Source organism: Hippocampus zosterae, chromosome 13, assembly GCF_025434085.1.
Source record: "Hippocampus zosterae strain Florida chromosome 13, ASM2543408v3, whole genome shotgun sequence".
NCBI classification, from domain to species: Eukaryota; Metazoa; Chordata; class Actinopteri; order Syngnathiformes; family Syngnathidae; genus Hippocampus; species Hippocampus zosterae.
In genome coordinates this window covers 17,172,830-17,186,890 of record NC_067463.1, presented here as the reverse complement: position 1 = coordinate 17,186,890, position 14,061 = coordinate 17,172,830, and the positions used below count along the sequence as shown (strand labels likewise).

The window sequence follows — 14,061 nt, the reverse complement described above, 5'->3', positions numbered from 1 at the left end:
AAACCCACGGAGGCCCGGGGAGAACATGCAAACTCCACACAAGGAGGCCGGAGCTGGAATCGAACCCGGTACCTCTGCACTGTGAAGCCGACGTGCTAACCACTGGACTACCGGGCCGCCCAGTTTTCTTTGTTTTAAATACAATTCTACAAATACACCCCGCTCCTCCCTTCTGCCTGCTTTTTGGGGTCCACCCCCACCTTGCTACGTGACACACATAGGCTATGTTATTAATTACCATTCTGTTACAAAAGAGCAAATGGACTGAAACTGACAAAAATAACAATCATTAAGTGAAAGTTACTGAAAATGTATTAAATCAGACAACATATTTCTCTCCTTAGACATTTCTACACGATTTTACTGAGCTGTGTGTTTGGTGACTGAGACCAAGCTTGATGTGCTGCTTTTTTTCGGTGGGTGTCTCGGTCACTTGTGGAATTTGAATTTGCGCTTCCCGACTGGTGGACCCAAAAGACGGTGCAGGTTAATGATACACATTACAGCGTGTTCTGACTTATCCAACAATTCGAGTTACATCCATTGTACAATGAGGACTCACTGTGCCGGGAAATATCTTTACGCGCATCCCAGGTTGGACGTGCCTTTTTTTGGGGAGGAAAATAACATGTTGACAGGGATCTGTCAGAAACACAATTACATGGGGTGTAATGTTACATATACGGTGTTTGCATTCAATTCGCCTCCGTAGTGTGCCAAGTTTCCACACACGCACGTTCAGATGCAGTACTATCACGCGAAGGACAAGGCTACACCGTAAACAAACACTTTTGCAATTCAGCATCTTGCTTCAGACATCCTGGCTAACAATTTGCCATGAAGCACTCAGTCATGCCCATTTGAATGTCGATGCAGATTAAAAAACAAACAAACAAAAAAATAGCATAGTCAAAACACATTTAATCTAATAATAACATAATAATGTGTTTTACTGTTATGGTTGCGCTCGTCGTTATCCTTCGTTTCTCTAAAAGAAGAGATCAGTGCCGTGATCGAACAGAAATGTTGTGATTCTACTTTTTTTGCATTTGTGATATTTAATTTGTACTATATTTCATTTTTACACGCAGTGGTTATGTTCATCCTGAGTTTCTTCATAAAGTGCTCCACTGATCATACATTTTCGTGGCAACAGGAAAGGTCCCAGGTCGGCAACAGTTGAGCTGGATTTTTCCATTTGCAGAGGTCTCAAATGTTGTGCAGAGAGCTTTCATCATAACATGTACGACAGTACGACTGCCATGAAAACTCGAGATTTTGTGCAAAGTTAGAGAAATATCCTTTCGAAAATCTCAAACTTTGAATGTATGAAGATTGACATTGCTGTGTTGCTGGGAAAACTTGGATTTGTTGGAATTTTGAATTCACTTCCAATGGACATCAGATCGTAAAAACCTCCATGGAGTGTACGTTCTGTATTTCATGAAGCAATGTTTGATCATTTTTAACTGTCATTGTCGAGGGGGAGGGGGGCATTAGTCATGTAATGTTTCAAAGCTGACTTGCAGCTGGCGGGAAATTGATTCTCGCTCAATGTGACTATTGACAATTCCCCATGATTGACTGGCAACCAGTCCAGAGTGTAGTCGGTCTCTCACCAAAAGTCAGCTGGGAGAAACTTCCACCTCTGCTCATGACCCCGAACAGAACAAGCGGCACTGGAATTGCATGTCCGCAACTATCGGGGTTGTTCGCCCTCTATTTTTCCTCAAAAACCTTGGATACATGTCAGAGCATTCGTTTAGGGAACCAATTCACTTTGGAAGCTCCGCTGCCTTTCATAGCAGTGCCCTGAAGGTACAGTCGAAGCAATGGCGTTCAGATTCAAAACTGCTTAGCAACAACATCCTGGTGATAATTATTACTCTACTTAGGATTCCAGTTTTGTATTTGAACATTCTGTTGCTGATGTACTTCATACTGTAGTAAAATGAACCCCTGCAAAAGACAAAAGACAGCAAATCACGAGCACCTTAAAGCAAACATGAAAAAGAGAGTTTATGATTAGAAGACGTCATGCCAATATTTTTGGGCTATGGTAAAATTGGCGGGCGGCCCGGTAGTCCAGTGGTTAGCACGTCGGCTTCACAGTGCAGAGGTACCGGGTTCGATTCCAGCTCCGGCCTCCCTGTGTGGAGTTTGCATGTTCTCCCCGGGCCTGCGTGGGTTTTCTCCGGGTGCTCTGGTTTCCTCCCACATTCCAAAAACATGCATGGCAGGCTGATTGGACGTTCTAAATTGTCCCTAGGTTTGAATGTGAGTGTGGATGGTTGTTTGTCTCTGTGTGTCCTGCGATTGGCTGGCAACTGATTCAGGGTGTCCCCCGCCTACTGCCCAAAGACGGCTGGGATAGGCTCCAGCACCCCCCGCGACCCTAGTGAGGATCAAGCGGTTCGGAAAATGGATGGATGGATGGATGGATGGATGGATGGTAAAATTGTCTTTCCATTAAGCACTTCTAGACTGTCAGTCATTCCCACAGAGTGGTTGAATCAAGTTATAATTAATCCAAGCTCTTAGCTCTGCTCAAACATGAGTGCCTGCAGCATCAGTGGCACGAACGCTAACGTGATTTCCCCTTTTCTTTTTCTTCACTGTGAAGATTTTCTCGGGCACTGCATGGCTACAAACTCATCTGCTCCCAAAGTGATCCGGTTTCCTCCCACATTCCAAAAACACGCATGGTCGTTTAATGGAACAATCTAGAGTCTAAATTGTCCCTTGGTGTGATTGTGAGCACAGATGGTTGTTCGTCTATGTGTGCCCTGCGATTGGCTGACAACCAATTCAGGGTGTAACCCGCCTACTGCCTGAAAACCGCTGGGATAGGCTCCAGCGCGCCCCGTGACCCTTGTGAGGGTAAAGCGGTTCGGAAAATGGATGGATGGCTAGTTTCTCCTAAATTCCAACGGGCCATCAAGAAATATAATAAATACTTCCAAGTCTCAGTTCAACAAGACTGTCAGTGCTTTCTGAGAGTATATAAATAACTATCAACACACACACACACACACACACACACACAAAAAGGTCAACACTACTACTTAAAATTGATTATGACATTTCAATATGTTTAGGTATGTACAAATGTGTCATTTGTACATGAACAAATTGAAAACCGGTGTAATTATGAAAGGGGTTGAAAGTGAATCGCGAGTGCGTGGTTTCGGGTTCATGATATCGATTGTCGGGTGGTAGACGTTTTCCCCAGAAAAATGCTCTTCGGAGGTTTGGGCTGTCACTGCTTTGGCGTGACGCTCGTGTCAAGACGCCATTCATTCATTCATTCATTCATTCATCTTCCTAACCGCTTGATCCTCACTAGGGTCGCGGGGGGTGCTGGAGCCTATCCCAGCTGTCTCCGGGCAGTAGGCGGGGGACACCCTGAATCGGTTGCCAACCAATCGCAGGGCACACAGAGACGAACAACCATTCGCAATCACACTCACACCTAGGGACAATTTAGAGTGTTCAATCAGCCTGCCATGCATGTTTTTGGAATGTGGGAGGAAACCGGAGCACCCGGAGAAAACCCACGCAGAGAACATGCAAACTCCACACAGGGAGGCCGGAGCTGGAATCGAACCCGGTACCTCTGCACTGTGAAGCCGACGTGCTAACCACTGGACTACCGGGCCGCCCTCAAGACGCCATATTTTGTCATTTCCATATCCTTTGTCTCCCTCCTGACTTTTTTTTCCCCGCTTCATTTATTGTATCTCCCTTTCCATTGGCCTCATTTAAGAGTGCGTATTTTTATGTCTCACATTAGCGAGGGGAATGATACCTCTCACTTAATGGTAGTCTACTCAAGTGAAGTCTCAGACATTCAGTCAGTCAACCCCGGGGGAGAATAAGTGCAGTGCATCTTTGCCAAAATGGTTCTCTCCTTTTTCTCAGCTCCCAATGATCTCTGTCTTTGTCCTCACTCCCTGATACAGTACCTTGTATTCGTTAGTGACGTGATCCAAATGAGAAAAGCAGAATTGGGAAGGCCAAGAGAAAAGGGGAAAAGAATGAGGATCTATGGCAAAACTTGGATATGGTTCAAGTTTTCTGAAGGCCTTGAAGCTGAAGGTTTTTCGGGAATCCCAGGGTACGGCCCTCAGTCCGGTGTGCCACTTCATTAGGTACACGTACACCACGTTCAAGAGATCAATACAAGAGCGATAGCGATGTGTTTTTGCGCACAGATGATCATGGTGATGGCTATTTTGGTTTAGATTTGCAACTGGATTGCATTCTCTTTTTTTTTTTGGCTAAATATTTGGATACACGGTATGATGCAAATTACCGAGCGAGAAAGTCACATAAAATTGAGAGGAATTGAGTCATTCAATGTACTGTCTAAAGTTGCCTTTAGAAGTCATCATTTTACTTTTGTTAAAGTATTTCTTGTTTCAAGTACTATCCTGCACTCATTATAATCCAATTTATTTTTTGTGATTGTTATTCTAGTCCGCACACATTCTACAACACTGTAGGTCCTGTTCTCGTTTGATATGGTTTTATATATTGTGCGTACGTTATTTGACTATCTGACGGTGTTGACATGTTCCACTTTATTATTTATTATTATTTATGATGCTTTCATTTTACGTTGCTTCTTCTTTACCTCATTAAAGATCATTTCTCAGTACTCACGGACTCCCTCCTCAGCCACGTTAAAAAGTAACGTTTGCGCTGTATGTCTTTTACATTTGTTACCTTTTACTTGAGTTGAGTTTTAGAAACCGACTGTGTACATGAAAAGCATGGGTCTCAGGAGACTATTTTATGACGCTATCCACCTGCGGCCAACTACAGCCACGATGAATTAAGCGCAGAGAAAACTCTGAGAGTCAACTGACACTGGTCGATCTCCCAAAAAAATTTTCCGTAAACAAGAATGGAAATAGAAACACTATGATTTGGGATCTTCGTCAGACCATCATTATATCATTGAAGTGACATTTTAAAGGGCCTGTATCATGCAGAAAAAAACGGTTAAAATGTTAATTCCTCACCAAAAAACACCTCCAAACTGGTGTTTGTCATCATTCATCTATCTCTGAACATTCTTACTCGTTCCTACTCTCGAAGCACCAGCTGATTTTATTTATCTATTTATTTATTGATTTATTTTTACCTGACAGAAGTGTTGCAGACAAACACAGTGTCTCGTAGCCGATTTGGAATTGTCTTCACCCGTCGTAGCCTGTCAACGTATGACATACTCAACTTTGGTCGTGAGGCATCTGGGACACTTCACAACTATGACGACCAAAGTCTGGCATGTGAGAATTTTTGTTCGTCTTGCCCCATAGTGTGACATGTCCAATGTTGTCCTTCGATTGGTTTCAGAGGTTGCACTGTTAAGTCTTATTTATCAAACTATTGGCCTGAGGCTGAGCAGGAATCTGAATTATAATAGATAAAAGGCACCTTTGGAGGGGGGGGCTCTGGTTTGGATGTATGAGGCTTTCGAATGTGCATCAGTTCCCAAAAATGGACATCGTAGTTGAAACGAGGGGCAACAGCAATGATGCCGCAAGAGTGTGACACTGATGTCATGCTCTGCTGCACACAGTCCCGAGAGGGCACCCTTGCGTGCTATCCCACATTTGCCGTATGGTGTGCTTTGATGGAAGAATCGGGATAAAGTCAAAAGTTGTGTTGTGTCTTTTGGCGTTGTGGCTTGTTGAAAGCATTTCTCAGAATGTACATCCAATTTCTTCAGGAGTTGAACATTTTACTCTCCAGTGAAGTTGGAAAACTCAAAGTATCTCTAGTTTCTACCGAATGAAAATCTTTCGGGTGACATAAGTTGTCAATCTAAAAAAAAAAAAGACAAAAACATGCTGACATATTTGGAGGCGGGGGGGACATTTTTAAGCTTCATTGATTCCAAATTCATATATAAAAAGTCATATATTTTAACAAGGGGACTTCACTTTCTTGAAAGAACTGGTGCATACGCTAACTTGATGCTATGATGAGTTATCAAGCATGTGGGTGGATTGCTTGAGGCGGGGGGGGTCAGCAAAAAGCTGAACAAGGTGCTGAATTGTTCCAGGTGTCAAAAATCCATTGTTCCAGAATCCCACTGGAACTAATGAGCCAGGTCCATTTTCACCCCCTAAACCCTCTGCATTGGTTAGAATGACTGATTTACGACTATATGACATCTTAAACGCACCTTATAATATATATTTTAGATGTAACTCTTACACAGCTGCTCTGTGTGCGTGTGCATGTGTGTGTGTCGTGGTGAGGTCATGGCACGTGATTTGTCTCATTAGTCGGTAAGCCAATTTAAGGTAAGCCTTTGATTTTCCCATTTAAGGAATAAAAAAAAAATTCAGATAAAGATATGGAGGTGTGATGTGGACAGTGTGTTTAGATCAGTTTGTGTGTTCAGCGTCTCCTGCAATGATTATGCACGTTATTTATTTCATTGTTTCAGAAGGGAGTATTGATTTTTCCATTTAAAAAAAATAAATACATTTACGCAAGAAAGTTTATCAAGACATATATTTGACAGATTTACAGAGAAGAATAGTATTATCGGTGAGGTTATTATCCCCAAAATATATAAAATTGAGGGAAATCATATAGCTCAGTTCAGAACTTGTTTGAACGTGAAGTGCAAGGTCACATAATTACATTCAAAGTTCCAGTTTCTAACAGAGCCCACACAAATGTAGAGCGGTCATGTCCCTCATGGCCCTCGGTGCATGTCTTTGTCACCGCTGAGCAAACAGGTACTGTGCAATCGCATGGTTTTGATGAAAAAAATAAAATAAGAAAGCACAGCAGGCCCTGCAAACACTTCTGAGAATCAAACCCGGATTGTGATAAACTGCAGGGAATCATTGTGAGAGAGCTCATTTGTATCCATGCAGCTACATGTCATGTGAAAACCATTTTATGTCATGCGTTCACACGGAATACATATTACTTACATATGTCGGATGAAAAAAGTACATCGAGGCCTGCCCTCGTGGGACAGGCAAAGCACCTTTAACCTGCAGCCAGGGAATACGTTAATGTAACTGGAGATGTTCTTAAGTACATGCCAGGAAAGTTTTCCATGTGGACATTTGTGCTAATAGAAAAACAATTGCGGTGTGATTACTATGTGGATGAAGATACACTCCCATTGTCATTGACATATACATTATATTTGGTTTGTTGAGGTCTGGGAAAGCGCCACTCATGATACATGCCAGGCGGTCGCATGTGAAGCCACAAATAAAGTCAATGGTTCACTTCTCACCTCAATCCTGAGGCAAATAGGTGCATGTAAAGATTTTAAACAAAGTATTCGGTTTCAAATCTTCTCCAGCTTGAAGGCCCCGCCCGCCCTCGCCGAGGATGTTGACTTTCCCGCAAGTTTAGCTATTTAAATGTTGGAGCGAGGCAGATGCTGCTAGTGGATGGGAGGGGGTACACGCGCAAGACGAGAGGGACGTTGGACTTGAATTATCCGAACAACATCCAGCATATTCAAGGAGGCACATCCCGAGAATTTGTTCAATGATGTTGCGGATTGGATTTGTGGTGATCTTTTTTGTGCGTATTTCTGGTGCGTAAAGTTCCGTGCGTACGCGTTCACGCTAGAGAACTGTCACGCCGAATTGATGAGGATTTCAATATAAATGAAGATACTTTTTGGCCATTTTTTTAAAAACGCGATTTTACTTCAGCTGTCGTGTGAACAGCAGCGCTCATGCCGGACTTTCATTTTGGACTTCGCATTTTCACTCATTTGAATGAAATGGAACAGGGGATCTTCACCTGCAAGGGACTGAAGGCTATTGGATCTATTATTTCACACCAAACACGTAGCGCTTAAAGCTGAAAGGATTCCGAAGCAAGGAGAAGTTCATTTTTGAGACCTTCCAGCAGCGAATCAGCGGAGTATTCATGAATCAATATTTGAATTACTACAAGATGAGGTTGAGAGCATCGAGGTTAGGTTATCTGTAAGTAAGAAAAAAAGACAATTCTCATGTAAATCGTATTCAATTAAAGGCGGCCAAGCCAGCTAACTTATTTTCATTCATTTTTTTCCTAACAGGTTACTCCAGTTCACAGCGCTTTGCTTTTACGCACAGGTAAGATATTTTCACTTCAGCCAAACCTCTTGACAATAATTCAAAAAGTTTGATGAACTACGTCAAGTTAAACAGGTGTGTAGGTAACATATGTAGACACTACGTACATTGCACGTCTGCAATTGGTTGCAATAATAATGAAAACATTTTATTAGGAGGGCTACGGCAATTGGCAAAAATTCAAACATCTTGAAAAGTGGCAAGATCCCACTTTGACAGGTGATTGTTAAAACATATGTGGACGGCTGTATTGAGGGCGGGGGGAGTCAAGAAGGGGGTGAAAGATCACCGCTGGTAAAGAAAAAGCACGAGCGGGGAGGGTAATGTCATTCCCGAGGGTCCGCAAACGACTCCTTAAAAGCGCCGCAAATGGCGGTGTCAAACGAATGAATTAAATGATTGATTCAACAACAATTAAAATGAATCGCTTCAAACCATCGACACAATTGTGGCTCACCAAACTTGCTGAATGTTAGGAATCAATGCGTGTGCTTACTGTTGTCCTGCAGAACACAGTGCAGTCTCCTCCTAATTTCAAGCACCATGTCACCGAGCAGAGTCGGCTGTCGGACCGGATGAGCCGCCGGTTGACTCGAACCTACCAACTGTACAGTCGGACCAGCGGGAAACACGTCCAGGTGCTATCCAACAAGAGGATCAACGCAAACGGAGACGACGGAGCGGCGCACGGTAAATGACAACGAGCATCCGAAGTTGTCAACAATTTGGAACGACAGCTAAATTCATGTCGAAATATTAATAATTGCCCGTACACACTCGGAGAATTTATTCAAATGTGTCAGGTACGCGTGATTGCGTTGCATTGAAAACGTGCACGATATAACCTGGGGGTGGTTTTGCGACCCACGCGAGGATAAGCGGTTCGGACAACGGATGAGTGGATGGTTTCCTCGGCTACATGAAAGAGGCAAAAAAAAAAAAGTAATTAAAACTGGGATGGGGGAGAACAACAGCAAGAGTTCGACCCCCCTATGCGAAGTGTACGCGTGTTTGATTATATCAGACGTTGCATAGCCTATATACTTGAAATGTTGGCCTAAAGTCCTGAGTGGCTTTTAAAAGTTCATACACCAATTTAACAGAATGTCAGAAACACGGTGGTTAACATTCAACAGTGCGCAAATTGTATGAGGTGACAAGCATTTCCATTATTCTCGGTTTTGGCTACCTCCAGAAGAACGTTCGACATAGGAGGATGGATGAGTGATTGCAACAGAAGATGGTTAAGCTTCGTCTTTTTTTACATGTAATTTTACGTGCTTGAGGACTCTTATCAAAATTAATCATTTGCAAAAGTCCTGCCCCCAAGGTTAAGTTGTCTTTCCATCACAGCCTCCATCCATCCAGAGAATGTCTCCTTTTTTGGAGGCTCTTTATGGAGAAAATTTGAATTGCTTCTCTCGTGAACTCCATTTCTACAAACAAGTGAGGTCGGCAGATACATTTCCTTGTTTCGTGTCTTTTGGATTTCCCGACCCACAAGTTCTCACGCACACCTATAAGTGGGTGTCACGCTTAAAAGTGGCTCAACTCTGCCAGCGGCGCTTTCCTTCGTCCCTCATTTGAAGTGCATCACAGCACAACATTTACTGACCCTGACATCATCCCAGTAGAGGGAATGTCTGTCATTTTTGCAATCCTGGTTCATTGGACAGGGTGCTTTCCAAGATCAGTGAATGCCCTTTGATGACATTATAGACGACATGCTCCAGTGTTCATTTAGGGTTCATTCAGAGAAAAGACGACGGTTCATTGGTGTCATTGTAAAATCTGAATATTCTTGTTTGCACCTCATCTCATGATTTGGCTTGCGTTTGCCTGTGCAGCTAAACTTGAGGTGGAGACCGATTCTTTCGGCAGCCGAGTGCGGATCAGAGGGGTGAAGAGTGGATACTACATATGCATGAATAAACGCGGGAAGCTGATTGGAAAGGTAAGCTGCGGAGTGAGTTTTGAAATGACAAAAAAATAAAATAGTGCGGAACAAGCCACTGTGTGCTTTTTTAAAAAATGCGGCATGGTTCAGTGGCTTGAAAAAAAAAAAAGAATGCAAACATTGGACGATTCAAGAACATCCTGCGAAATAATTTGTGTCTGACTCAGACAGCGAATGCGTTTGTTCCAATAAGGAGCAAAGTTCCTGTAAAAGCAATGTATCATTTTAAAAGAGCAGCTGTTAAAAAGTCCGTGATGAAGAGCAAGCAGATTGTTGAAACTGCTGCTATCTCTGGAGACCCAATGCAATGCAGGATCTTCCCCAAGCTTGCAGTCATGCATAAAGCCGTATTTCGGCCGCACCTAAGCCCCGTTCAAAAGGAGAAACCTTTGCAGTGGCTTCAGAAATACATCAAGGCTATTTTCAAATACTTTTTTTTTTCGCGGCTCAATGCAGTGTGACTGGAAGATGATTGGCGTTGTGGATGATTGGTGGAGAGCCACATTGTTCCAAAAAGGACACAACATCAACAAGCAGGTGATGCCGAGATGTTTCTTAGTTTCAAACTGAACACGTCCTACCGAGTTATCAAAAGAGACATATGTTAAAATAATTCTCATACTAGCCCAAGCTGCAAAAATACTATTGAAGATGTAGCTCCAAATTGGTATCAAGGGCAACTCTTGTGGCTGGACGAGTGTTGATGGCGTCATATTGAAGATGTTGCTGTAACTTGATCTTCATGCCGCAATAGGGATTTGTTTTTGCATTTAAAACCGTGCTGCATTATCATTTGGAATGCGTCACGTCTACAAAAATTTTACCCAGGACTTATTTCTTGGCAGATTTTGGCTCAATCATACGGTAAGTGAAGTACTTCTGAGAGGCAGAAGGAAAAAATGTACGTATTCCAGCCACTCCCACTGAGCTATTTGAATGACAAACTATCTGACAGAAACAGGAATTTGGACAGACTTACTCTAAATACAGCACCTTCGAGGCAACTCCATGTATCAACTTCATGTATTCACATTTCAGTCACTAGTGTGTCTCAAGTACAAAGTCATTTATCTAAGCCTAGTCGGGGAAAAAAGGATGACGGTAATAGCCTCGAATACACAGGAAATACATATACACTGAGTGTCCCGCGCATATTCCCCGGCTATAAAATCAAAGTATTGCTTTGGTGCCGCTTGGTGGTACTTTGGTGCCAAGGAACTAATGCCAATGTGAGTTGCGGCGCTTCATTTAGACAAAAGTAGTGCTTTGCCAGAGAGTTACTGTAGAGTAACAACTTGGAAGTTTTTAGAACCTCAAAGTATTTTCACCGTATGATGGAATCAATGTTTGCACTTTCTGGGTGTCAAACTACCTCCGAATCATGCATCGTCTCTCCTTTTTTTTTCCTCAGAAAAAGGGAAGAGGCAAAGATTGCATTTTTACCGAAATAGTTCTGGAAAATAACTACACGGCACTCCAGAACGCCAAATACGAGGGCTGGTACATGGCTTTCACACGCAAGGGTCGTCCAAGGAAGGCGTCAAAGACCAAGCAGCACCAGAGAGAGGCCCACTTCATGAAGCGGCTACCTAGGGGGCACTTGCTGAGTGAGAGAAGACCATTTGATGTTCTGCCGCTCTCTGTTCTTCCTTTAAGCAAGCGGACTAAACATTCACATCAGCAGCGCTCAGTGGGCCGCTGAGAGGCGACAATGTGGACAAACCATCACGGACAAACCACGATGGGAGGCGGTGGGGGTGTGGAGGGGGAAGTGGGGGCAATTCACCTTTCACGGTCAAATGCCACTTTCTCTCTCATTTCCTGGACTCCTGATGTCATTCTTTGCTCTGGATTTTCCGTACGCATTGACTGTCAAATTTGATCATTATTTCCTATTTAGTGAGATGTTGGATGTAATCTTTCTCATTAAATTCGCGGGAAAGTTGAATTGATAGGAAGAGGTGGCGCGGGTCGAAAATGGGCGAGAAAGATGTTGAAAGTACAATGAAGCTAAATGAGGCAGCTAGCTCTATTTTTACTGTTGTGGTTCAAGCATCTGAGTTTCAGTTGACTTTCTCATTCCCGCGAGGGGGTCATTTTGAAAGTTTTTTTCAACATCTATGAATATATATTTTTACTGTAAAAATGTAAATGACATCAAATGGATATTTATTGTAGAGTGTATATTAAAATCACTAAAAACCCCACTCAAAAGTACCTTGGCTTCTCTCTCGTGAATGTTTCGCGATCGAATGAACGTTTGGCCCCGACCGCCCACAGCCCCCAACTGTTGCCCCCCCCCCACCCCTCCCCTTCAAGTCAGAGACCCAGATAACTGAAGGGCAATATCTGTGACAGGCCACAGAGTTGAATGTGCTCAGCAAGTGAGACTTGGACCTGAATGGCTGGAGCTACGCGTTAAAAGCGATGAGGTCAGCCCACCATTTTGGCCCAAACAAAGGTTACCACCATGTAGTTGCATTTCTCACGATCGCACACCGTAACCCTCTGATCAAATGGGCCTTTGTGAGAGCTCATATAAAAGGGCATGTTATACAATAGTGGGTTCGAATAATAACACGAGGAGGGGTCAGTTATCAAAAAGAAGCCAGTCACACAGGGAGGTGTTGGAAGGGAGGTTTGGGCGCAGGAGGAAAAAAAAAAAAAAAACATCAGGGCCTGTGTGGCGAAATGTGGCATGGACTGAAAGAGGGCGAATGGCTGGGAAGAGGCATTCGGGAGTGAAAGGGGGGTAGAAAAGAGAAGTCTCTTCCCAGAAGCAGCTGAGCATGACCGTCTGAGGCCAAACGACAGGGAAGGAAGAAGAACCTGAACACAAGGACACGGCGCCATGTGCTCACAATGCATGAGCTGGATGCTCAATTTGTTTGCTGCTGTTTGGAAGACTGGAATGGCCCCAGGTTTTCCAGGGAAGTGACGATGGCCGTATGGCCTTGGTGTAGTCTAAGAGGACATCTTCAAGATGCAAATGGTATCAGATTAAATTGGCAGGTATTTCTGTGAAGCAGGAGTCAATGGGAATCACATACATGCAAAAATGGCTTCACAACCGAGAAGCTTGGTTCTTGCTCGATGATCGTTGCACAATAAACCAGATAGATAGAGAGGCCAATGGATTTAAATGTCTGTGGAAAGAATCATCAACTGAAATTGCGCGCATATTCAAATATTATTTTCCATTTGGAAGAGAAAACTCAAAGTATTGTGTTTTTACAATAAAACTTAAGCCCTGTAACTAATTTTTTTTTTGTCACTGTGCCTGCGTGAACTCTATGCAGTGACTATATCCAAAACGACGGCGAGTCTTGTAGCAAGTTACTCCACAAACATGGCCAAAATGTTGTGCTGAAAACACGAATCATATGGCAATGTTTCATGTTGTTGGCTTGGAACATATGGTTATTTTTATTTTTTTTTCCCTGAGAATCTCTCAAATGTGGATTGTTGCTTAAATATATATATATATATATTGTAAACAAAGGCACGCCCCTCTACGTGATTATTATTTTCAGCTTGTCCCATCAGGGGTCACCATAGCAAGTCACTCACAATATTTTTGATACACACAGGATGCCTTTTCTAACCCAAACCACACATCACTGGCCTGGTTTTGGGAACGGGATCATGCCGGGCAATCGAAACCCGCGCTGCCTGTACAAAAGGCAGCAGCATGCAGCAAGTCCTTCCAAAGCACATCCATTCATTTTCTGATCCGCTTCTCCTCACAAGGGTCGCGGGAGCGTGCTGGAGCCTATCCCAGCCGTCTTTGGGCAGTTGGCGGGGTTCACCCTAAACTGGTTGCCAGCCAATCGCAGGGCACAGAGAGACGCACAACCATTCGTGCTCACAATCACACCTAGGGACAATTGAGACTGTTCCATTAACCTGCCACGCATGTTTTTAGAATGTGGGAGGAAATCGGAGTACCCGGAGAAAACCCACGCAGGCACGGGGAGAACATGC

At 43.4% G+C, this 14,061-nt stretch overlaps 1 protein-coding gene across 2 annotated transcripts; it reads left to right on the top strand.

The window, feature by feature from the left end:
• The first annotated feature begins 7,424 nt into the window (after positions 1-7,424).
• Positions 7,425-12,272, top strand: fgf8b (fibroblast growth factor 8b). 2 transcript variants are annotated; one of them, XM_052084408.1, is made up of 5 exons: positions 7,425-7,988; positions 8,084-8,120; positions 8,678-8,810; positions 9,968-10,074; positions 11,489-12,272. In XM_052084408.1, the coding sequence occupies exons 1-5, from the start codon at positions 7,930-7,932 to the stop codon at positions 11,777-11,779; spliced, it is 627 nt and encodes a 208-aa protein (XP_051940368.1). In that variant the 5' UTR covers positions 7,425-7,929; the 3' UTR covers positions 11,780-12,272. The 2 variants fall into 2 exon arrangements, with proteins under 2 accessions (XP_051940368.1, XP_051940367.1); XM_052084407.1 differs by having other exon boundaries at positions 8,630-8,810.
• The last annotated feature ends 1,789 nt before the right edge of the window (positions 12,273-14,061 follow it).

What these genes read in the sequence shown, in the direction of transcription:
- fgf8b (XM_052084407.1), top strand. Translation starts at nt 7,930, where the DNA reads ATGAATCAATATTTGAATTACTACAAGATGAGGTTGAGAGCATCGAGG. An exon ending in AGACGACGGAGCGGCGCACG is followed by an intron (nt 8,811 to 9,967) that starts GTAAATGACAAC and finishes TTGCCTGTGCAG; the next exon opens with CTAAACTTGAGGTGGAGACC. An exon ending in GCGGGAAGCTGATTGGAAAG is followed by an intron (nt 10,075 to 11,488) that starts GTAAGCTGCGGA and finishes TTTTTTCCTCAG; the next exon opens with AAAAAGGGAAGAGGCAAAGA.